The sequence below is a fragment of the Myxocyprinus asiaticus genome, chromosome 9 (genome assembly GCF_019703515.2).
Source record: "Myxocyprinus asiaticus isolate MX2 ecotype Aquarium Trade chromosome 9, UBuf_Myxa_2, whole genome shotgun sequence".
NCBI classification, from domain to species: Eukaryota; Metazoa; Chordata; class Actinopteri; order Cypriniformes; family Catostomidae; genus Myxocyprinus; species Myxocyprinus asiaticus.
Window position 1 is genome coordinate 8,345,537 of NC_059352.1, and position 24,801 is coordinate 8,370,337.

At 35.7% G+C, this 24,801-nt stretch overlaps 1 protein-coding gene across 1 annotated transcript; it reads right to left on the reverse strand.

The window, feature by feature from the left end:
- Positions 1-3,211: 3,211 nt before the first annotated feature.
- Positions 3,212-17,733, reverse strand: LOC127445940 (potassium voltage-gated channel subfamily A member 10). Its single transcript, XM_051706464.1, has 2 exons — positions 17,264-17,733; positions 3,212-9,800 (listed from the first exon to the last, which is right to left on the reverse strand). The coding sequence occupies exon 2, from the start codon at positions 9,609-9,611 to the stop codon at positions 7,962-7,964; it is 1,650 nt and encodes a 549-aa protein (XP_051562424.1). The 5' UTR covers positions 9,612-9,800; positions 17,264-17,733; the 3' UTR covers positions 3,212-7,961.
- Positions 17,734-24,801: the final 7,068 nt, after the last annotated feature.

Here is a 24,801-nt window from a genome sequence, read left to right on the forward strand (position 1 = left end):
TGTGATTGGAATTTAAATTGCACAATAATCGCCATTAGACTATCATTTAATAATCGCAACAGGCCTAAGTAGTAGTCTATTTAGGTTCCCAGGGAATAGAACTTGGCATTGCCAATGCCATGTTCTACCAGTTAAGATACAGGAACAATGTTATTACATATTTGAGCACATTTGTTTGCTGTAATTTGTAGTAGGGTTCGGCGGTATGGTGATATATTTCGTGGCAACGGTATTAAGTGTCAACTGGCAAAGATTTTTCTATATCGTCTATAAGGTTAGGATAGGACACGGCAACAAAGCATAACAATAAACATTTTTAAATAAATGAATAAATAAGCATGAGGCTGATACTTTACGTTACTTCAAATTAATTTAGACTTCCATGAAATGCTGGAGACACTTTCTTAAGGAGCCGGTATCTCTAAATTACTTAGTGACACCTTTCTTTAATTGGAACTACAATCACCTCAAATATCGTCTGGTCTGCATACTAAAGTTACCTCACTAATCAGGATTGCGTGAAACTACAAATTGAACCACGATCGGGTTATAGGGGTCAGTTTCTTTCACTTTCTGCCTGTTGTAGATGTAATCAGTCTAAGTCAGCCTTAACTTGTTCGCAACGTGTTGCAGCCGCAGAGCTAGAGAGATCTCAGTAGTCTAAACAGTGCAAGACTAGAACAAAATGGCTGGTCATTAATTGTTGATAGCCACGTCTCTCTCCACACCCTGTTTGACCTCAGCGTGCATCTAACCAGTTAAGTATATATGAGATACAGGTTATCTCCAAGGTATTAAGGCGATTGCCGGCCTCTCCGTGCGATTTTTCTTTCCCCAATCTCCTAATTGGTCCTAACAAGAGTTATCAGCACAGTGTCAGGTTCTAGAGATAAAAGGAGATACTGTAAAATTAAGGACACATCATTCGTCACCTAGATGGGACTTTTAAATGACCAGTGTAACTGTTGAGTGTTTTTGTCTTAATTGTGTTTTTCCCGCTTTTCACATCGTTTCAAAGCAGCTTTACAAAGAATAGTGTCTTATTTGAGCAAACCAATGAGGATGAGGGGTTTTTCACCATTTAATTTTCTGGTTTGACTAGTTGCATAAACTAAATTAAAAATATTTTAATATAGCCAGAGCTATTGCTATCAAACAGTTAATTACTTAGCCTGTGAAATGTCTGTTCGTACATCTCAAAAATACACAGAGAAATATATACATTTTTATGACAAACAAATATCGGGATATCATACTTCTGAAATGACACCACTCAAATGACGGTCATACAACACCTACTATTCGTCTTACATTACCACAAAACTCTAACAGCGTTCACTAACATATACATAGTTCAGTATTCGATTACTTTGCTGTCTCACTCCTCAATATTTTATTGTCGCAGTTGGACTCTCACCTCCAGACAAGGGTGCTTCTTATGACTGCCTGTCAAACTACTGTCAAAGCGATCATTCTTCGAAATAATCGAAATTGTTATCCCTTGAAAGTAACCATTACAGACAATGCAACATAATGAAATAGGTAAGAGTTGTTTAAATGAAGTGATTAAAGAAAAATAGTAAGTCTGTTTTTATATCCAATCAGTACAAGTTGATGTATGTAAATTTACTAAGATGTGACTGTTCTCAGCTCCAACAAAACAGTTTCTGTCTTTATGAAAGTTATATACACTATATCTCTTAAAAAATAAGTCAAGCCATTAACATTGCTTGTCTAGTAGGGTTGCAATAGACATATCAAAACGCAGGTAAAAATATTCACTCAACTCAACTAGACTGCTGAATTAACAGACAAACACAAATGCTAGATCCTTATAAAGGTAAGATTAGAATGAAGAAAAATGTAATGTAATTCTAATTTAATATCAAAATATAAGGACTGGTTACACTTTACATTAAGTTTTACATTAACTATTACGTTTGTTAAAGGGATATATCACCCAAAAATCTCATCATTTACTCACCTTAATGCCATCTTAGATGCATCTTTGGATGTGTTTTAAGGTATCTTAAAACACATTCAAAGATGAACACAAATTCAGATTTTTAGAAGAATATCTCAGCTCAGTAGGTCCATACAAGGCAAGTGAATGTTGCCCAGAAATTTGAAGGTCCAAAAAGCATATAAAGGGAGCATAAAAGTAATCCATATGACTCCATATCCATATCTTCAGAAGATATATGATAGATGTGGGTGAGAAACAGATCAATATTTAAGTGCTTTTTACTATAAATCTCCACTTTAACATTCACATTCTTCTTCTTTTGTTTTTGGCAATTTGCATTATTTGTGCATACCACCACCTACTGGGCAGGGAGGAGAATTTATAATAAAAAAGGACTTATGTTGATATGTTTCTCACCCACACCTATCATATCGCTTCAGAAGATATGGTTAAAACCTCTGGAGTCGTATGGATGACCTTCAGAGTTTTGGTCACCATTCATTTGCATTGTATGGACATACAGAGCTAAGATATTTTTCTAAAAAGAAGAAAAGAAAGTCACACACATCTGGGATGGCATGAGGGTGAGTAATTGATGAGAGAATTTTCATTTTTGGGTGAACTATCTCTATAATGCATTGGCTAACATGACCTTACAATGAACAATACTTTGACAGCATTTATTAATCATGGTTAATGTTAATTTCTACATATACTAATACGGTTTTTCACATAAAAAGTTACATTAGTTTTTTTTTTTACAGTGAGTTAAAAGTATAAATTAACATTCGTTATGACATGAACAAAACATTGAATAATAGTATTTTGATAAATTAACATTAACCAAGTTTAATGAATGCTGTAAAAAAAATCATTGTTTATTGTTAGTTAACCAAATGTATTAACTAATGTTAACAAAGAGAACCTTTTTGTAAAGTGTTGCTGGATATAGACAAATGAAAGAATTTCTTTTAGAAAAATTGCCCATAACTTGCCAGGAGTAGCATTCCAATCAATCAATAAATTACTAGATAAAAAGACAGTTTCTGAAAAGCTTCAGTGCTGACATGCAATAACATTTTTATATCCTTTAACTTTGCTTTATACAAAAACATGCATTTTTACACAAATTAAGCAGAAAAAAAAATGTACATGAAAGGAAATTCCTGAAAGGGGAAACACCAAGGTATACAGACCTGACGCATAGTAATATCACAAAAAAAAAAAAAAAAGACAGTTAAAACAAAACTGAATTTAGTTTTCAGCTGGTTAAGTTTGTAAGAGAAGGCTGATGAAATAAAAGACACCATGAAATCAGGAATAGGGTTTTGTGGCTTAGTCCGTGTAGTCTGTGTATTTGCTTTGAGGTCATTGATATGCTAGTGTACTCCTAAATGTTGATAAAATTCTCTTTTAGCTGATATGCACATACGTAAAGTCTTTCTCCTCCAGGAAACAGACCAAAAACATTGATGACTGATGCAGCACTACACAGATTTATGTCCAATCAAATTCTCTCTAAAATTATATATATATTTATATTTTTAAAAGGATAATCCCTTCGATGTCCCACCAAAACATAAAATAGGAACTTTTTTTTTTTTTTTTAATTTAACGCATGGGGTCTTTAATGAGAAAAGACATTGAGATCACAAGGATGGACATCTTCATAAGAAGACCAGATTGAAAAGCCATTTCTGTCCAGATAGACCATGAGCTTTAAAAGATTAATGCATGCACACATACGCAAACACATACTGCACTAAAAGATTAATGTGCTCTCATTGTGGGATGTTGCACTGTTTAGTCTCTGTCCCTGAAAAACAGTCGTGCCAACAAATAACTGTTGCTCTCTCACCAGTCTCAGTAACTTGAGACAAACCTTTACCCCTTCTCTTATATAAATACTATATAAATACCTTATGATCTACACACCCTCTACCCTGTCAAAAGATATGGGAACATTTTGTAATTATGTAGAGCAATGGACAATACAACACAGACTTCATTAAATACAAATAAAAATAGTTTGTGCCAACCACAATGTGCCTTTTTGAGGTGAATTATTGTTTTCATTTGGACATTATTTAACGATAAACACATCTGATACTGTGCTGGGTAACCACATAATCATACAGTGTGTGTAAGCTCTTGTCAAAATACACAAAGATGGAGCCATTAAATGGAATATATATTTAATAAAAGGCACTCAGAATATCATGAATAAAATATAGTGCTTAAACAATCAAAATATATATTATACAGACATAGCCAGGGTTGGGGAGTAACGGAAAACATGTAAAGGGATTACGTATTTAAAATACAAAATATAAGTAACTGTATTCCACTACAGTTACAATTTAAATCATTGGTAATTAGAATACAGTTACATTTAAAAAGTATTTTGATTACTGTAGAGATTACTTTGCATTTTATTGTCAATTTCTTCTTTTAATATATAGTCCTTTCAGATGGAAAACATTTATACATATAAATGATGCGATCCAAAGTGCATTTGAGCAGCGGTGAAACACTTTCTTATGATGTGTCACATTCATATGAGCAGACAGAGAAGTACGTTTGAAGTAAGTCTGAAGTAAGTTTGGAGCAGAAGAAATAGAAATAAACCTTGTGTAATTTGTCAGCTTTACGCTAAGCTAAAATGCTATTTCTAGCCATTTTACATGCACGTTACCAGACATGATCATATATTTTTTATCAAGAAAATTCACGTAAGATCATAATTTCTTGTTTTCTAGTAAGACCTTTGATATTAGGGCAGAAATTGTATTCTTGATAATAATTTTTGTATTGTTTTCCTGTAAAAATATCTAAAAATCCTTAAAATAAGATCAATTTGATTTATCTTGTTTTAGAAACAACACTGCATAAGATATTTAGGTTTTTCAGAGAATGTATTTTTAACATGTGTATTTTGTCTTACTGTACTGGCAGAGTTTTTATAGTCAAAACAAGTGAAAAAAATCTACCAGTGCTGAAGAAGTAATCCAAAGTCTTTAGAATACATTACTGACATTGAGTTATTATTTTCTAACGAAATACATTACAAATTACATTTTACAGCATGTATTCTGTAATCTGTAGTGAAATACATTTTAAAAGGGGTTTAAAATGTCCAACCCTGGAATAGCATACATTCATGAGATGCTAAATGCCATTATGAATACATAACACTGGCATTATCACCTTTTTCGGTGGGATAATTGTATAAAATCAAAAAAGAACTCTCAGAATCTATTGAACAATGACTTTCAAATATGCTAATATTTATATTGTGCATACTATGACATAAAATATACATGCATAAGGGAATATATTTTAGATTTTCCATTGACACAATGGAGGATAGATTTAGGCCTAAATATTAGATTTCAAGCTTCTAGTCAAAGCATGATCATTTTATCAATTCATAAATCTTTTCATGCATTTCTCATCTTTTAAAATTAGCAATACTTTATAAAAAGCATTTTAATCTCTATTCTGCAATGATACATTAGATGTCAGAAAAATGCAATGTTACCTGCTGGCATACATTTCTTAATATTCAAGCATCTTGGAAAACTTGTTCCAGCTTCCCTTAAAAGTGCTGTATTGCTTTGCTTAAATCAGTGCTGAAATGTTACAATCAATATTTGCTTTGGAAACAAATGCATGTTCATTATATTCTTTTAACATTTAAAATGCTTTCTACAAAAAAAAAAAAAAAAAAAAAAAAAAAAAAAAATAAAACATGCATATGTATGATCTATGCAAAATTTTATGAACTCCTTCTAGGGGAAACAAAGTTATGAAGACAGAGAATTTTCTCTGTAATATAGGCATAGTGAAATCACAGGAAAAAAAAAATTGTCATGTGATGTGCAACAGATCTTACTCTAAAGACAGGTGTTATATATATATATATATATATATATATATTTTTTTTTTTATCACATAACAAATAAATAAACAAACGAACACATCATCCATTGCAAGTGTGAGCAACAACGGACATTTTCTTATTTGCATGGTTGCAAAAGAACTTTGTGTAATTGCTTTCATATAATAATTAAATAGGAATGTCGCTGAAATGCTTTTTACGCTTATAAGATAATGATTAATCCTTGTCTATTTCTAGGATGAATGCATTATATTGCTAAAGTCCACAGGAAAAGTCCTGATGTTGCGAACATTTACAAGTAAATCTTTAGGCTGGATTTGATGATGTATGTGCTGAAATCTCCATCTTTTGCAGCAGCTGTTATTGGGTTCTTTATAAACATGCACTGCACAATCATGCTCTCTGCCTTTATAGTGGCTTGTCAGGTCAGCTTAATTAGAGTTATACATGGAAATTCAAGCTTCTGTTGTGTGTGCACTCTTTGACCAACTAGTATTGTTTTGATCAACTCATTCATGCATTACTTCCAACACCAATAAGGCCTTAGGCTTAGGTTAATTAAATAAGTGCTGTGCACACTACTGACTGCAATCTATATCTTTAATTTGTCATAATCATAATATTATGTATGTCTCCAGAGTGCTTTTATACATGTTTGATTACACTGCACAGCTGGACTAACAAGAGACTGGATAGAATGTTGGATGAGAAAACTGTGACTTTTGAGATGCCAAGCAAAGGCATGGTGTAAAAAACTGCTCTGCTCACTCAACCTACAAAGACTTGGAAGAAAACAAGGTTTGCATTTCCAGAAAGAAATATCAGTGCTTGCAAGGCAGCACATACATTTTGTTATAGTTTTTGGTAAGCTTAGTTTTAGGACTGGTTTCCATGTAAATGAAATGAAGCATCAGAGTCACTTTAAAGTGGACATGACACACGTCTTGTTTTCAGATGGCTGCACACAAAAATCATTTTGCAGTGTAAAGATGGCTATAAATGGTTAAATATATGCAAGGAAGACAATAATTATGATGACATCATCACTACATTTTGAATGCTGAACATTCTATCAATGTAAGTCAACTTTAATCTTTAATCTTACACTTCTTAAAAAGTATAAAGTTTACCAAAACAAAATAGCACAGCTAAGGCTGTAATTGTCTACATAAAGTTTGAATAGAGTCGGTATATTGAGCAGTTTGAGCTGAATTAATTGCAAAGTTTGATACTTAGGGTTAGGGGATTAGTAAAAACCCTAACCAGAATGTTTGAGAAACATCAATACAGTGCTGCCTTGCAAGCATGGTAAAAATCTCTATAAATATAATTGTAGTATATGCTTTCTCGTTCTATGTGTATGTTGATAAGAATAGAAACACCAGTGGAAATCTGGGACAGCAAGCAGATGCTGCCACAGCACTGTGGGTCATCGAAATATACTTGCATGTGTAGGACACTGTATTTAAATTCCAAACAGGCCTGATGATGTGTGAAAACTACCAGGCTGTTAAAGGAGATACTTGGTGACATTGAAAGATGGATAACAGTTTGGCATAAGCTTTTTCTTTCACAAGCAGCAGGAACAAAAGGTGATGTCAGTGCAGAACTCTAAAGGAACAACAACATCAGCAAAAGGTGGTGCTGGGTGGATGCTCAGAGTGCAGATTCATGATTCCTCTGCATTAATTTGAGGGACTCGGCAACACAGGCACTTAATCGCGATTAATTAAATGCTTGTTTTGACCTCAGTCAAATGCAGCCATTTACCTCACAAATGATGACGAGAATTTTTTTTCTGTGACTCATACTCTTTTTTTCTCAGTTCAATATATTTCAGTTTCTATTACTGTAAAGCCTTAAAGGGATGCTCTTGAGTAATTTTTTGGTTCCATTTAGTAGGTAGTGCTTCTGAGGTTTATAGATGATTTTAGCAGCCTTTGGCTAAAACAGCTCTCAGTTTGAGGTTTCCCACCAAAACAGCACTTTCTGCAAAGTGCTGTTGGTATATGCATAGCATTAGATATATTTGTAGAAATCTAAGCTATTGTCAAATTGTACACAAGGAAACAGAGCTTGTAAGTGCATTGCATGTTATGGAATGCCATTTTTTCCTGTCTGCCAGTTCCCATTGCTCTTGTCCAGTGAGTAATTGCTTTCATACTTTTCCTCCAAACTGCTTTTCTGGTTTGCTGCAGCCTCAGCAGCAGCATCCATTATAAGTTTCTCTGCCTGCTCCGTTTCGCGATGGTAGAAGTAATTGAAGTTGGAGACGATGACGGGAACAGGAAGTGCAATGGTCAGCACGCCAGCGATGGCACAGAGTATCCCAACCATCTTACCGCCCAATGTGGTTGGGCACATATCACCGTAGCCAACTGTCGTCATGGTGACCACAGCCCACCAGAATCCCTCCGGGATGCTCACAAACTGAGTAGAAGGTTCGTCAACCTCAGCAAAGTAAACGGCACTGGAGAAGAGGATGACGCCAATAAAGAGGAAGAACATCAGCAAGCCTAGCTCCCTCAGGCTGGCCTTTAGGGTTTGGCCCAGAATCTGGAGTCCCTTGGAATGGCGTGACAGCTTAAAAATCCTGAAAACTCGCACTAGTCTGATAACGCGTAGCGTGGCCAGAGACATATTCTGGTTGGCGGTAGGATCCTCTCCGTGGGAGGCCATCAGTTCTGTTATGACAGTAATAAAGTAGGGCATAATGGAAACAATGTCAATGACATTCATGATATTGCTAAAAAACTCACTTTTGCTTGGGCACACCACAAAGCGTACTCCAAGCTCAAAACAGAACCAGATGATACAGATAGTCTCCACCACAAAAAAGGGGTCAGTAAAGACTGAAACATGGGTCTTAGGAGGAGGAGTAGGGGACAGGAGCGTACCATTGGCATCACGGGTTAAGTTGAAAATCGCAGGCTGAAACTCGTGGTCATCACGGAATTCCGGGAGTGTTTCCAGGCAGAAGATACAAATAGATATAGTGATGACAAAAACAGACACTAAGGCCACTGACCTGGCAGCACTGGAGCTCTCTGGGTACTCAAAGAGGAGCCAGAATTGGCGGTGAAGCTCACTGGTTGGGAGTTCAGGCTCAGGGTCTTTGATAAAGCCTTCATCCTCCCTGAACTGTTCCATCACCTCATGCCCCAGTCGATAGAACACAATCTCGTCTGCAAAAACATCCAATGGCACATTTGCTGGCCTCCGAATCTTACCCCCGGACTGATAGAAATAGAGGATTCCATCAAAGCTGGGGCGGTTACGATCAAAGAAATATTCATTCTTCATGGGGTCGAAATAATCAATCCGCCTCATGGGGTCCCCAAGTAAGGTGTCTGGAAACTGGTTCAGGGTTTTGAGTGTTGTCTCGTACATCATCCCTGAGACATTGATGACCACTTTTTGTTCGCCCTCCTCAAGTTTTTCCTTTTCCCCAAAATAGTCCTCACAATAATCCTTGGCCATTTTTCCCAAAAGAGCCTCGTTGGGAGTGCCTTCGCTGCTCATCAGGACCTTCCAGTTGGAAATCAGACTGTTGCAGCTTGACGTTCCTTTCTTGCTCAGGGTTGGTGGAGAGGTTGGTGTGTGTCTGGACTGCCTTCTTCTTTGAGGTGAGTGTGGTTCTGGGGCGTCTGAGGTGGGTGAAGTTGGATATCCTGAATCGCTCGGGTCTCCCAGGTTGATTCCGATGTCGTCCAGATTCTCGAAGTTGACTAGAGGAACCTCCATGGCCTCCCTCCCCTCCCTGAGGTTCAGATCAAGCTCCTAACCCAGGATGAAATGGCTGATGGACAGCCAAAAGCACAGGCCAGCCAGCCCACTGTCCTCTGCAAAGTGCAAAGAGCTCAGTGGAAGATTAAGGCTTACCCTGGCTTGTTCTGCAGCAGAGAGCCGAATCCCAAGATACTGTCACCTGATCTGCAGATAAAAACAAAGGGAACAAAACAGTTGTGTTGCTGCATGGAAGGTAAGGTTGCACCTTAGTCAGGCTAGACAACAATTAAGGCAATCTAAAGTAATATACACTCTACAAATAGACAATGAATAAGAAAGAAATTAAGAGCCTTTATTCTAAGGTTAAATTTAAAGCAAATAATGAAATCTTGCCTAACATGAAGCCCACAACTTGTCCATTCAAAGTTAAGGATCAATTAAGGATCCACATTTACAACTGACAGATTGCCTTATATTTCTCCTTGAAAACACTTGAATGTGCCTAAGCAAACATATAAATAATGCATTCAAAGAGAACATGTATTCCTGTTCTCTCCGTCTACTGCCAAGTGTGCTCAAGAGCTGAAAACTGCACTTTATCATCATCTCTCCCTTGTGGGCTAGTGTGAACTCTATATCTCTCTCTCTCTCTCTCTCACACACACACACACACACACACATTAATCAGATCTTTTGTAGTGTACTACGAGAGTTTGAAACAGCAGTTAGGGCTGTATGTACACTGCTGCGTGGCATATGGTATTAATAAGACTCATTGCTCAAGAAAAGGGGCCTTTGACAGATTTAGAAATCTTCTGAAAAAATTGCAAGCAGAATCAATCCTTTTGTCATAGACACATGCTGCATAGTCATTTGGTCCAAAGATTGGTCAGATGGCATATTTTGCTCAATTGTTTTGTAGATAGTCAGGGAATATTTAGAGACACAAACACACATGTAATAGTTTCTTAAAGAGATGTTCCGGATTCAGTAAAAGTTAAGCTCTATTGACAATATCTTTGACATGCTCTCAGTTACCAGACAACTTTGACTCATTCCTCAGTTTGTAAAAACAAAAATAAAAAAATTGTGCACTTACAGTAGAAATCTAGGGCCAAGGCATTTCGAGGGATTGTAAAGCAGAAATATGACATTTGTAATTCTGTTAAAGCACTTGTATTAATTCTTCCGTTAAAATTTTTTTTTATTTTAAATAAGTTTGTCTAAATTTAAGTTGTCTAAAACATCCTTTCAATGGTTGGACTACGACTCTAAGTGGATGAACTTCTAATTATTTGTTACTGATTTCTGAGGGTAGACAGCACTTTGAGGCTAGTTAAGTCGTAATCCTTTCTGGTATCAGTGCATATATTGAACGAAAGCTCAATGAAGTATTATTTGATTATAACTTTGCACAGATGAGGACAAGAGAAAAGAAGACAAGAGAAGTCTTGTGGCTATATCTTTGAAACAGTGTGTATTTTAATGTTTATTCTGATGCAGTGCCTTGCCTGTTAGATTACCACTGTATACATGATATTTGTTTGTTTTAGAAACTGAGAGTCAAAAATTATTTTCAGGGGTAATCACCAACATGTCACAGAATTTATCAGAACATTCCTTTAATATACATATCCATCACACCAAATTCCAAATCTGATTCAAGCAGTCCTCGAATTCCTCTATAATTCCTCTCTACCAGAGCCAAAAGTGCAGGTCAAAGGTCCAGGTCGGGCCTCTTATCTACAAAGTTCTATTTTCCAGAGGGTTTATTGGAGACAGGTAACCATAACCTGAACAGAGGATTTAAACAGCTACCCCTGGTACCACTTGACACCATCAAGCCCACAGCCACCAAAGAGAAAAGCCTCTGGCTCCATGACAGCTTGTGTGACTACAGTGGAAGGTAACACACACCTCTCACCTTTACTCCGCGTTATATTCCATTGACCCTATTAGTATACAGCAGGGCCTATCTTTTCCATTGTCAGAGGAGTATTGTTGGATGGGTGGGTTACATGAGCAATCTGTTTCATGTGGTCACATTTTTTAGAGCATTTGCAAAATGTTTATACATTGCTTGCAAGGTATGTGCATGTCTACATTAATGGTGTTTACTTTCACAGAGAAGTTGAAACAAAACAGACCATGAAATTTCAAACAATGGGATGAAACAATGGGTATTCAATAGGACAATTTATGTAAAAATGAAATTAGGAAGTTACTCAGTAATTTGTTCTGTTCATGTTTCATGAATAAGATCCAATGTCATTTAAGTGTCAAAGTTAATATCAATAATATTAAGATCATGGCGCATCGTGAATATTTACAAATGACAGCACAGAAGTGTGTAATGTTTACAGCATTAAAATATTGCTTAGAACGTTATTGCTATATATATATATATATATATATATATATATATATATATATATATATATATATAGCCAGCAGTAGTTACCAAAAAAAGAATACTTTTCTGACACTCTACAATACCTGTATTAGCCGTTTTGCCCTTAAAAGATCAATTTGTTTACAAAAGTTAACTTGTATAAAGGTAACTCACTCTCTCTCTCTCTCTCTCTCTCTCTCTCTCTCTCTCTCCCCCTCTCTCTCTTTCTCTATATATACACACACTGTATACAGTACTGTGCAAAAGTCTTTGGCACATAAGATGTTTTACAAAAACATTTATCTTAAGATAGTTATGTATATCTTCAGCTTTAGTGTGTCAATAGGAAACATAAATTTTAGACTCCCAAACATTACTTTTGTAAATAGAAAAGATTAGAATAGAAGAACAGGGAGCCCTGCAACAGATAGCATGGCCCCCACAGACCCCCTACTGAACATCGAGTCAGTCGAAAAACTGTGTCCTGGAGTACCTAGGAGAATTGGTGCCGTTTTGAAAGGAAAATATGGTCACATCAAATATTGATTTAGCTTTTTTATGTTTACTGGACTTTGCATGACATTAATTGATAAATGAAAACTATTTATGTCATTATTTTTGAAGACATCCTTACTATGCAACATTTTTCACCAGTGCCTAAAACTTTTGCACAGTACTGTATATATACATTATATTGATGTTGATATGTGATTAATTGTGATTAACACAATTCGTTAATCGGCATCTATTGTAATTAATTTTATTACAAATTTTAATTGATTGACAGCCCTATTAAATATATCTTAAATATTTTGCACTGCCTCTATTTGCTTTCACTCAATTGTTATATTTTGCACTGCCACATTTTGTTTATTTATTTATTGTACTTCTTTATAAGTCTTTATTTCTTACAATATTGAACTGTAATGGCAATGACCTGGTGGAAGCAAAGAAAGTCTCATTATTCCTGTACAATGACAATTAAGAGCTTGACTTGATTTGTATGATAATGTCGATCTCATGTCATATTTGCACAAAGGTTGTTGACAGTTCAGTTTCAGTTCAGTATTAAAGGGATAGTTTATCCAGACTCTGTCATTATTTACTCACCCATATTTTCTTCCAAACCCACATGTTTTGTCTTCTACTGTGAAATAAGGAGATTCTAAGCAGAACATTAGGGCATGACAGCCTCAGTCATCATTCACTATCATTGTATGGATAAAAGATGCAATGAAAGTGAATAGTGAACAGTGTTGAGTGTAATGCATTACTAAGTAATTAATTACTGTCATTTACTTTTTCATTGAAAAAAGTACAGTAAGGGATTATTTTCAGTAATTTAATTACAGTTACTTCTGATGTAATTGTGTTAAATACTGTATAGACTATAGAACAATTCTATATAAACAATAGTGAATTTAAAATCGAAATGTAACATCTAATGTTAAAATTGATGATTTCCAATTTAATGCAGCCTCCTTAAATTCTTTGGCCAGTTCATGAATAAATTATTTGATTTTATATAATTTATTTGAAAGAATTAAAAGAACAATTTCATTTCTATCCTTATATTTTTCATCTGGTCGAGGTTGATCCGGGTTTTAGAAAGCAATTAGTAATAAGTAATGCAATTACTTTTAGACAGAGTAATTAGTAATGTACTTACACAGTAGAAGATGCAATTAGTAGTTAGTAATTAATTATTTTTTTAAAGTAACTTTCCCAACATTGATAGTGACTGAAGCTAACATTCTGCCTAACATCTCCTTTTGTGTTCCACAGAAGAAAGAAATTCATATGGTTTTGGAACAACATAAGGGTGAGTAAATGATGACAGAATTTTTATTTTTGGGTGAACTATCCCTTTTAAGGTATATCTGTAACTAATATTATGTAGTATCTAAATATAGCCTACTTTATTATCCATTTAGCTGTAGGGATTGCCATTTTTTACTGGAGATGTACATAATATAAAGGTTCAGTTGTGTAGCGAGGGCAGATTGAACAAAGGTTACAAGTGACAGGAGCTTCTGTCCTTATCCCCACAGTGCTTAGTCTGGGGAAAATGCTGAAGATGTAAAAACATGCCACAGACTGAGATGACATCTATATCCTTCAGCTGTGTGTGTGTGTGCCCGCGTGTGTCTAGAAGATTGATCACCAACGTGTGGGAAAGTTTCCCTGCATGCATCACAGGTAAAAACCCATTGTTTCATACAAAGCACCTAAGGGGCTGGTCACTGACCCTAACCGAACATGTAAAGGCAAACTATATAAAGAATCGTATGCACTGGTTTGCAGGCTTGGGGAGTAACAGGATACTTGTAACAGCGTTATGCAATCAGGATACTAAAAAATGTGTAACTGTAATCTGTTACATATAAACATTGTAATTAGATTACAGTAACATTTGGTAAAAATTGGGATTGTTAGCAGGATTTGTAATTGATAACAAAAGAAATAAAAGCTCCTCTTGGCATAAAATGAAATAGACCATGCTTGCTTTTGAATTGTACAGATATGATCAGATGGGCATTCGACAACTTTTGTAGTTCTCTCTCATGACTCACGTGAGCCAGAATTGCCACTCACTGTCTCACATCACCACTGTGCTATCGAGGCATACGAGGTCAAACCATTAAAAGTGTTTGTTTTATCTCGATGACTGGAGAAAATGTATTATTTTCATGAAAATTTCGACATTCTTGTCTCTTCAAAGGAAAAAAGGAAAACAACATTATAGTTTAGTGCAATTTATGCCTTCCAGCTGTGAAGATGCTGTCATTTTCCAAGGACCTGACATATAATTTAAAGAAGGATTTGAATGTATAACCCACACGAAAATCACGTTAGCTAGGTTAGCTTAGTTAGCTAAAATTATGTAGATCGATCGTTTCGTGGACAGCAATTCTTTCTATCATTATTAAAAATAAAAATTTTACACAAATTACCATATCAATTGAAAATGTTATTAAGTTCTTAGGAAAAATGTGCAATGGAGAATTTACCCGATTTTGATACATATTAAAAATGTATTGTTGAGAACTGTTAAAAGTCTGGGTAAAAGAGACATTTTTGGCAAATGTAACGTTTCAGAACTCATAGAAAGTTGGAATAAGTAATTAAAGACTAAAAAGGTTTAATCAATTTAGATCTATTCTTTTAAGCTAGAATTCTTTTCTTTCTTTTTAGAATCAATTGAGCAAGCAGAGGAAAGACACTGGAGGCACTGCATTAAAGGATCACGCAAAAAAGAAACTTCTCTCATCATTTACTCACTTTCCTGCCATCCTCAGGTGTATGACCCAGATGTATGACTTTCATTCTACTGCTGAACACTGCTCCAAAAATCACATAAAGGCAGCATAAAAGTAATCCATACGACTCCAGTGATTTAATATGTCTTCTGAAGCGATGCAATCACTTTGGGTGAGAAACAGATCAATATTTCAATCCTTTTTCACATTCAGAATGTGAAAGTGAAAGTGGAGATTTATAGTAAAAAAAGATTGAAATATTAATCTGTTTCTCACCCACACTTAACATATCACTTCTGAAGACGGATGAGACATGGATTTAACCACTGGAGTCATATGGATTACTTTTATGCTTCTTTTATGTGATTTTTGGAATTTAAAAGATTTGGTTACTATTCACTTGCATTGTATGGATCTACAGAGCTGACACATGTTTCTAAAAATCTTCGTTTGTGGTCTGCAGAAGAAAGAAAGACATACACATCTGGAATAGCATGAGGTTGAGCAAATTATGAGAGAATTTTCATTTTTAAATGATCTATGCCTTTAATAATAATGATGATCATGAAAATAGCCTGTGATCTACCTATTGGTCAGAAGTTAATGATGGTGCCAGTTGGTCTACACACTAAGTGCAATACATGGCAGAATTAAAGTTTGCTGAGTTTTTGAATCTGAGATATATCCTGTCAGATTTTGTTTAATGTTAACCTAGACATAATCCAGTGCATCTGTTCTAACTGTATTTGCTCAATGAGAAAATAAGTCATTTTCTGTAACAGATAGATTCTCACCTGCTTTGTTTAAAAATATTGAGTTGTTCTACATTTGAACATATTCTGTTTATATATTAAGGAGGCAGTGCCCCGGTTTCATGTTTTTTCTTACAATTACAGCTACATTATAACATTAATCAAACATGTTTTGTTTGCATCTAGAAGGCATGATTAATGGTCTTTGAGATCGTATTGTTTTTCTCTTGACTCCATTCACAAACAGTATGTGATCTTGAGGTAATCCAAAAGTAATAAAAGTAATCTGATTACATTACTTTCTTATTGTGGTAAATGGATTAAGTTACTTACTACATTTTTTACTACATAATCAGTATTTGTTAAGGATAACTTTTTAAAAGTGCTGCTGGATTGTAAATAACAAGTAATAATTCTGTGGAAAATATGGTTTCACATTTTTTTATCCAAGCCATTGCAAACAATTCTCCTTGGTCAAATCACAGAAATGGTTATTGGACGATATTCTATATCTATTTGTCTGTCTGTGTGTCTTTCTATCTATATATATTGTGTATACAGTATGCTGTATAAGTATCCATAGTAATATGTCTTAGCTTCTCACTTTTGGAAAACATTCAAGTCGGACCGATATCAGCCAGTCTGTGGAAGCTCAAAAATGACTCATGCAAATTTTTAAGCTTGAACTATTTGAATTTAAAATCGAGTGTGTAGTGGTTATAGTTACGTGCATGAGGGAAAAATTCAAAGATGTTCTGACACAATCATATAACGTGATATAAACCTTTGAACTGCCAACTTTTTGGATTACATTTCAGATCCATCCACATTTTCTTCATCAAATCTAACATCAAATCAGTTTTCCATTTCTCATCTTCTAGAAACTTCCTAGAAATATTAATACAATCAGACCTCATAGTTGGTTCATATGTAAAAATATGATGGTTTAACAGAAAGAGCAAATAAGATTTTATCTTTCCAAACCTCTGTAACGACATTCAAATACAATAATCAACTAAATTAATCCCCTATTCACACATAAGTGGTCCGTATACATACATTTAATGACTTGACAAAAAGGATAAAAAACATATTTTTTTATCTTCCCAAAACTTCTGTTACAGCTCCATGCAATAATTCACACACAATAATCCAAATTAAACCTACTTATTCTTTCAATAATTGCTCTTAAGAACAGAAATCACATGCTTAAGCATTTCTATAAAAGCATACAGACATAGACAAATTTAAAGAAATACCCACCAGGGAGAACCTCTGGGACAGGACAGTCCTTCTCTGAGCACTCAGTTCCAGGTTAATTGGTCCTCCACCATCTCTCCCTATCCGTCTCTTTGTCTCTGTCTGTCTCTCTCTAAATTTGTTCTTTACCTCTGTCTCGCTCTCCTTCTCAGCCCACCGTTACAATCAGATTCCCGCACACACTTGTGCTCTGATAAAGCTCTCTCTCTTTCAGTAATCTTATGCCTCCTGAGTAACTTGAGACCCATGGCTGCCATCAGGGAGGCGCAAACGCAAACGCACACACACACCTTACCTTTCGCATCTGGCTCGGTTTTAAACCTTAGACAGGTGTCTGTCTCTCTCTCTCTCTCTTACTAGTGTTCTGTCTGTCTTGTCAGGGGCTGGTGAAGTGTTAGGGTATCAGAGGAGACCCCGCCGCGCCAGAGCCAGCGGAGCTCTGAAACTGTGCTTGGCAAACAGCGCTGAGTAAAGGACGCTGGGACCTGAGCTCTTGCAGAGTAAGCAAACAGTGCAACATCTCTGCGAGCACACACACACACACACACATACACGCACACTCGCAGATTCACAATTACTCTCACTCAAACTCGCACACTCCCAAACACATGTCCAAAGACAGTGGTTCTCCTCAAGTTTTGCTTCACATTCCAGATTTAACACTGGACATTGAGTGGTGACACAACGTGGTACCTAAATTGTTTATTGTACAAAGTTTACAAAGAACGGATGTGCCTAAGAAAATGCAATTTTTTTTTAAAGCGACACTTCACCAAAATTAGAATGAATAATTTACTCATTCTCATTTTTATCCATCTTTATTATTTTTATGGAGCATACAGGCCAAACTTACTCTACGCAAGTATATGAATGCAGATGCTACTTGATATGCAAGCTCGATTTAGTGTGTAGTTACGTTCCAAAATGTGTCAATTCATAACACTCAACGGAAGTATATGTTGCATTCTCAATGTTGCCACAAGGTGCGCTATAGCGGACAGTCATGGAGGAGAATCAGTTTGTGAAGAATATTGCTGAGCAAGTAAGTTAAAGTCAATATATTTATAAGCAACTTACCAGAAAAATAACACACTAGTGGCCAAAGGTTTGAAATAATATACAGATTTTTCTGTTTTGGAAGAAAATTGGTACTTTAATTCATCAAAGTGGCATTCAATTGATCACAAAGTATAGTCAGGACATTATACTGATGTAAAAAACAGCACCATCACTATTTGAAAAAAAAAAAAAAAAAAAAAAAAAGAAGTCATTTTTGATCAAATCTAGACAAGCTCCATTTCCAGCAGCCATCACTCCAACACCTTAGCCTTGAGTAATCATGCAAAATTGCTAATTTGCTACTAGAAAAACACTTGCCATTATATCAAACACAGTTGAAAGCTATTTGTTTTGTTAAATGAAGCTTAAAATTGTCTTTGTGTTTGTTTTTGAGTTGCCACAGTATGCAATAGACTGGCATGTCTTAAGATCAATATTAGGTCAAAAATGGCAAAAAAGAAACAGCTTTCTCTAGAAACCCGTCAGTCAATCATTGTTTTGAGGAATGAAGGCTATACAATGCTTGAAATTGCCCCCCAAAAAACTGAAGATTTCATACAAAGGTGTAAACTACAGTCTTCAAAGACAAAGGACAACTGGCTCTGACAAGGACAGAAAGAGATGTGGAAGGCCAGATGTACAACTAAACAACATGATATGTACATCAGAGTCTCTAGTTTGAGAAATAGACGCCTCACATGTCCTCGGCTGACAGCTTCATTGAATTCTACCTGCTCAACACCAGTTTCATGTACAACAGTAAAGAGAAGACTCAGGGGTGCAGGCCTTATGGGAAGAATTGCAAAGAAAAAGCCATTTTTGAAACAGAAAAACAAAAAGAAAAGGTTAGAGTGGGCAAAGAAACACAGACATTGGATAACAGATAATTGGAAAAGAGTGTTATGGATCTTAACCCCATTGAGCTTTTGTGGGATCAGCTAGACTGTAAGGTGCGTGAGAAGTGCTCGAAAAGACAGCCACATCTATGGCAAGTGCTACAGGAAGTGTGGGGTGAAATGTCACCTGAGCATCTGGACAAACTGACAGCTAGAATGCCAAGGATCTGGAAAGCTGTCATTGCTGCATGTGGAGGATTTTTTGATGTGAACTCTTTGAAGTAGTTTAAGTTCTTAAAAAATGTTTCAAGCTGTAATAGTAATTTTTCACATTATTAATGTCCTTACTATACATTGTGATCAGGTGAATGCCATTTTGGTGAATAAAAGTACTAATTTCTTTTCATAAGAGCAAAATCTGTACATTATTCCAAACTTTTGGCCGCCAGTGTATATAGTTTAATGGCACAAAAGTTTGAAGGTAAATCTATCAGCCTCTTGAGTACTGAGGTTTGATCCCGACATGATAATGCAAGAACGCACTTTAAACGTTTAACCGGACCACACGTTGCCAATGTGATGGCCAAGCACTCGCATCTGCATACGCGTATTTGCGCAAAGTATGTTTCAGCCATAAAAGGAGATGTTAGGCAGTATGTTAAGCCCAAAGTATACTTCATTCAGTACAGGATGCGTGACACAAGTTTTGTCATCAGCAGAGTGCTCGAGTATGCGCATGCGCCTGGAAATATTTGCACTAATTAGTGGGTCCGCAAGGTGGCAACACTCACATTTAAGCCGTTGCTGTCACAAAGAAGCACTAGAAGAATATGTAATAACCGGTAAACAACAGGAGCTGAATGCGGAAGCAACAACAGTGGATGTGCAAGTCAAGAACGCATGTGTAAGGAGGTCAGGAAATACTTTCATTTGTATAACTCGAGTCTGAAGGAATATAAAGACATCTTTATGTGTCTAAACTCCTGAGGAGAAATAGTCCTGTATCTCTTAGCAGTTGTAGCGCATGCACCAACCGCCTGTCAGTGCGCAAAGTCAAATGAAGCACACTTTGACAGTCTCCATTCACATCAAAACCGAAGTATACTTTGGGCTTTAGTCTTAGTCGCCATTCAATTCATTGCATCTTTTTTCCATAAAATAAAATTAACTTTTTGTGTTTAGAACTTTTGTGTTCCATGGAGGAGAGAAAGTCATACAGTTTTGAAACAGCATGAGTGTGAGTAAATTATAACACAATTTACATTTTTGGATGAACTGCCCCTTTAACATGACAGGCAGAATTGGAATACTGACAAATTTTGTTTCACTTTTTTTTTCTTGAATTTCAATGGTTTCATGCTCTCAGCAGCCAATAATTTACCACACAAAACAAATTGTATATCCTCGCTGCAGGTGATTCCATATTTAATATATTCTGAGTTGTATTTTCTTTGTTTAACAGTGATCTAAAGATGGTTTTGTTCATGGTTTTTGGGCACTGCCATACTATTTTTACTATTGCTGCAGTATATAGTATGCATAACATACACATTTTCTTAATGCATAGATGTGTAGTAGATAGCTCGATCAGCCACAAGCTCTTTCTTGTTTCGTTATTTGATCAGGCTGCCAAAAGTTTTTTCTACGCAAAATTGGATTAAAACTGTTTGAAACATTTATTGTGAAATAATACTGTTTCATTGACTATTTAAAAAAAAGTATATACTGTGTATACTGTGCAGCATTCATTAAGTGCTATGCTAGTATTCCATTCCAAACATAGCCAATCAAGCACAAGCATTTAAGATGTGAAGAAACATGTACACAATCACATGCATTCATATAATGCACATCACATATGTTTCAGCCCCTATCCATAATATCAACTATGGGGACCTTAATTGGCACACAATATCACTGTTAACAAACACATTTTAACTCGCACACAGATCAAATCACAAATACGTGCCTTCTCTCTTATGCATCAGCTCAGGGGACCTGACTCTGCATCCAGTATCACTGGCAAATATACACATACACTCACACACAAACATCTGCAGCAGGGCTCAGCAATGATTGAGCTACACAGCGCCATCCAGAACTTTAAACTGCTTATGCAGTAGGGTCCAGAGGCAGAAAGTGAAAGGGGCCATTCATCAAGTCTTCTTTTAGCCTCTCTGCTGATGTCTGGCAAATGCAAGTGAGACATACAAAAGGCAAGAATGTATTTACAATAATAGAGGACGTTGATTTGAGTCCAGACCATCTGCATTTCACTAGAAATGTTCAGGAGAGCCCGAGTAAGGATTTTGATTTGGTCGCAAAAGTGCTGAATGGTCCATTATAAAACACTACTAAAGGTGAGAAGAGGTTGAATGTCACCCAATTATTGATTGACAAGGGACCATGAGACATTGGTGGCCTGAGAGTTTGCTGTATCAGTTGAATAAATATGTCTTAATAGTGCACGACCGCCCATGGAATGTTCACGGACAATCTGATTTCTTGCACACAAAAATGGCAAAATTGCAAGCGCTAATATTATTGGCCAGCATTGTGTACTTTCCGGAAGTCAGGGTGCAGTGGTTTTAATCATCTGCTTGGAAACATTGTTATTCACTGAAGTTGTTTGCGCAGTGTTGGGTAAGTTACTCAAAGAAAGTAATTCACCACAAATGAATAATTACTTAAAAAAATTAATCAGATTACTTTACTGACTACTTCATCGAAAAGTAATCACATTACTTATTACTTTTAATTTACTTTCTTGAACACTTTTCAAAGAATAGTTTTTTTGCTCAACAAATTCAAAGTAATATCTACATTTTCTCCTTGTTCACACTGGCATGCAAGTCAAACACTTGTTTCGCCCTTACAATGATTAGGAGGTGTAAGCATTCAGCGGTCACAGAAATGCAAACAGATGTACATTTGAACATAGTTCATGTTGTAAATTCAACAAATTATACGATTTTAGAACCGTGTAACCTAAGTAATGTGCTTAAAAGTAATTAACTTAATTTGAATATAAAATGTAATGAGGTACACTGCTTTTTGACTAAAAGTAACAAAGTTTGCTTTGTTTTCAGAGTTATATTTCTGTAATAGTTGAAATATATAAATTTTAAATGGACAGAAAATCTGACCATGAGGTCTACACATGTTTTACACTTTTTGTGTTTTTGTCTGTATGAAATTTAATAGAATCTTTTGCACTATTATTTGAATTGGCTCAAACTTTGTTGCATGCTAGCAGTACCGCCACACCCTATACGCATATTACGCAGTCTGTGTAGGGCACCATCTTACCCTAGGGGTGCACCAGAACCTCCACAGGCTACCCTTATTTAATTTCTACTTGTTTTCATTCTCAAAAATGTATGCTTTAAAACAATATTAGATTTTTGTTTGCTGACCAATAACCACACCTAGGAAAAACACTCAGTCAAATTTCATCTGAGCTGATTCAAACAGAATAAGCAATTTTTGTGTCAACTAAAGTAGCTACTGAGAATTAATTTGAGCTTATTTTTGTGTACGATAATAGAATATAGAGAACTGTGAGGGGCAATTAGTGCAGTGTCATATTCCATGCAGGAGCAAAATCCCTCATTCTACATTCTAAGTTTCCTGCGCACCGGAAGACTGGTTGTAAGTCATTCTTGACATCCTTGCCAACTTAAGCAGAACTGGAGCCAGCAGGCGAGGATTCGGCATATTAACAGAATGAACACCCAGTCATGAATTTGAGGGGGGAGACAGAGAGATATAAAAGAGATTTACAGAATGCTACTGTAAATCTAAACTGTGGTCTTGCCAGACAGAAACGTAAAAGGAACATTTTTGGGACTCAGGAAGGCAATCATGTTGGCAAGGGTGGTCTAATGGTTTTTATGGCTTAGACTCTGTATTCATTCTTAATGTAATGCATCATCTCTATCATTTGCCTGTTCTGTAAGAGTAAAATAAAGAGTATTTTCGCTTAAAGCAATTCTTATACCTTTAGTCTTTTGAGAATTTCTACCATCTTTTCAAGGTATGTTTGGGTTTTTAGTTTATAAATCATGCTTTTCATTAATATATTACTATTATAAGTGTTAAATAAAGCCACAAGAAGCCATTTGTTAAAGTGATTTCACCATAATTTTGGGGTGTTCCACATCCACACTTATGTGTTTTTCGGTTGAAAAGTAAATTTTCCGTTTTATAACGTCATTGTTTTCCAAAGTGTGCGGTACTAGAGAGCGTTTTTAAAATCTCTGTTTTTGGTGGAGGTACACGTTGTTCAAGTGTGGATGAGTGGTGTAATCGTTGCAAAATCAATGCGGTTTCAACTGAAAACATATGAGTGTGGATGTGGACAACACGAAGCGGTGTGCTGAAAACCCCCTTAATCGTAGTAAAATCACTGTAACGCATGACCTTGAGTGGCTTTTTTAAAACACCAGCACCAGCAATATTATAAAAGACAACATTGTTTAATAAATTGATAGCATTATGATTAATAATCAAAATAAACTATTCCACCAAGTTATCAAGGTATCCAGACTGTAGACCACAGCAACTTGGTGCATTGTGTTCACAGACATTTTACAACAGCTTCTAATGTAGCTTATCAGAATTATGTGTCAGACCTATCCATCTTATAGTTGTAATGAAAGCAAGGGCGTATATTTGCTTTAAACATCTTGTTGTCACTGTGCTTTCCCCAGTGAAACAGCAGTAATGATGCATGTTGTCAGGGGAGATTGCATGACACTAGTTGGGTATTACAAACTTGTACAACAGAGAGGGGACTTCTGTTTTTTGTCTGATAATGACAGTCTCACAGTCACGCCATTGCAAGTCTTACCTCATACTTATCTCATACTGAGTTATTTTCAATGTTGACTAAAAATATATAAACAAGGACAGACACATGATGGGGGCGGGGGGATTCATGCTAAATGTAGTGCATTAACTAAAAATGTGCCTGTCCTGTAAGAGTAGGTGTCGAAAAAATTAAGTCTTTATTATATTATACCTTATACGTTAAATTTATAGCTACTTTATTTACTGCATTGTCAGTTTTTTAATGTTCATTGAGGTTTCCAGTTGCATAAATCTACCACACAGAAGTTTTAGATTATAAAATCATACTTTAAAGAAAAAAATTATTCATTTTATAAATTCATTACATTTACATTTTTGTCATTCTTTTTTACAATTAAAAAATTTCATTGTTTTGGCAAGTTGCTTTAAAAGTTTTCAAACACTTGTAACTTGAAAACTACGTATACTTAATAGTGGATGTGTCTCTCACAAAAATGTGACATTTGTTGACTTTCTCAACATTCTATATACGTGTTCTAGTAATCCTATAGCCTTAAGGAACATCTCAACCACAACAGCTACAATGTCAAAGCTCCCATTTACTGTAAAGATACCTTACCAACTTGCTGCGTAAAGTCTGGTCTGTTTTGCTGCTTTTTTCTGGCCAAGAATTGTCGACTTTGACAAGAAGAGACTGCCTGACTGAAGTGTAAAGTGAGCAACTACTGTTTAGGGATGGATTTATCTAGTATATAGTTGTTGTATTAGTTATAGTTATATAGTTGACACAATAATAGACTGGCATGATAAAGAATTAATTAAAAAATGTCTCGG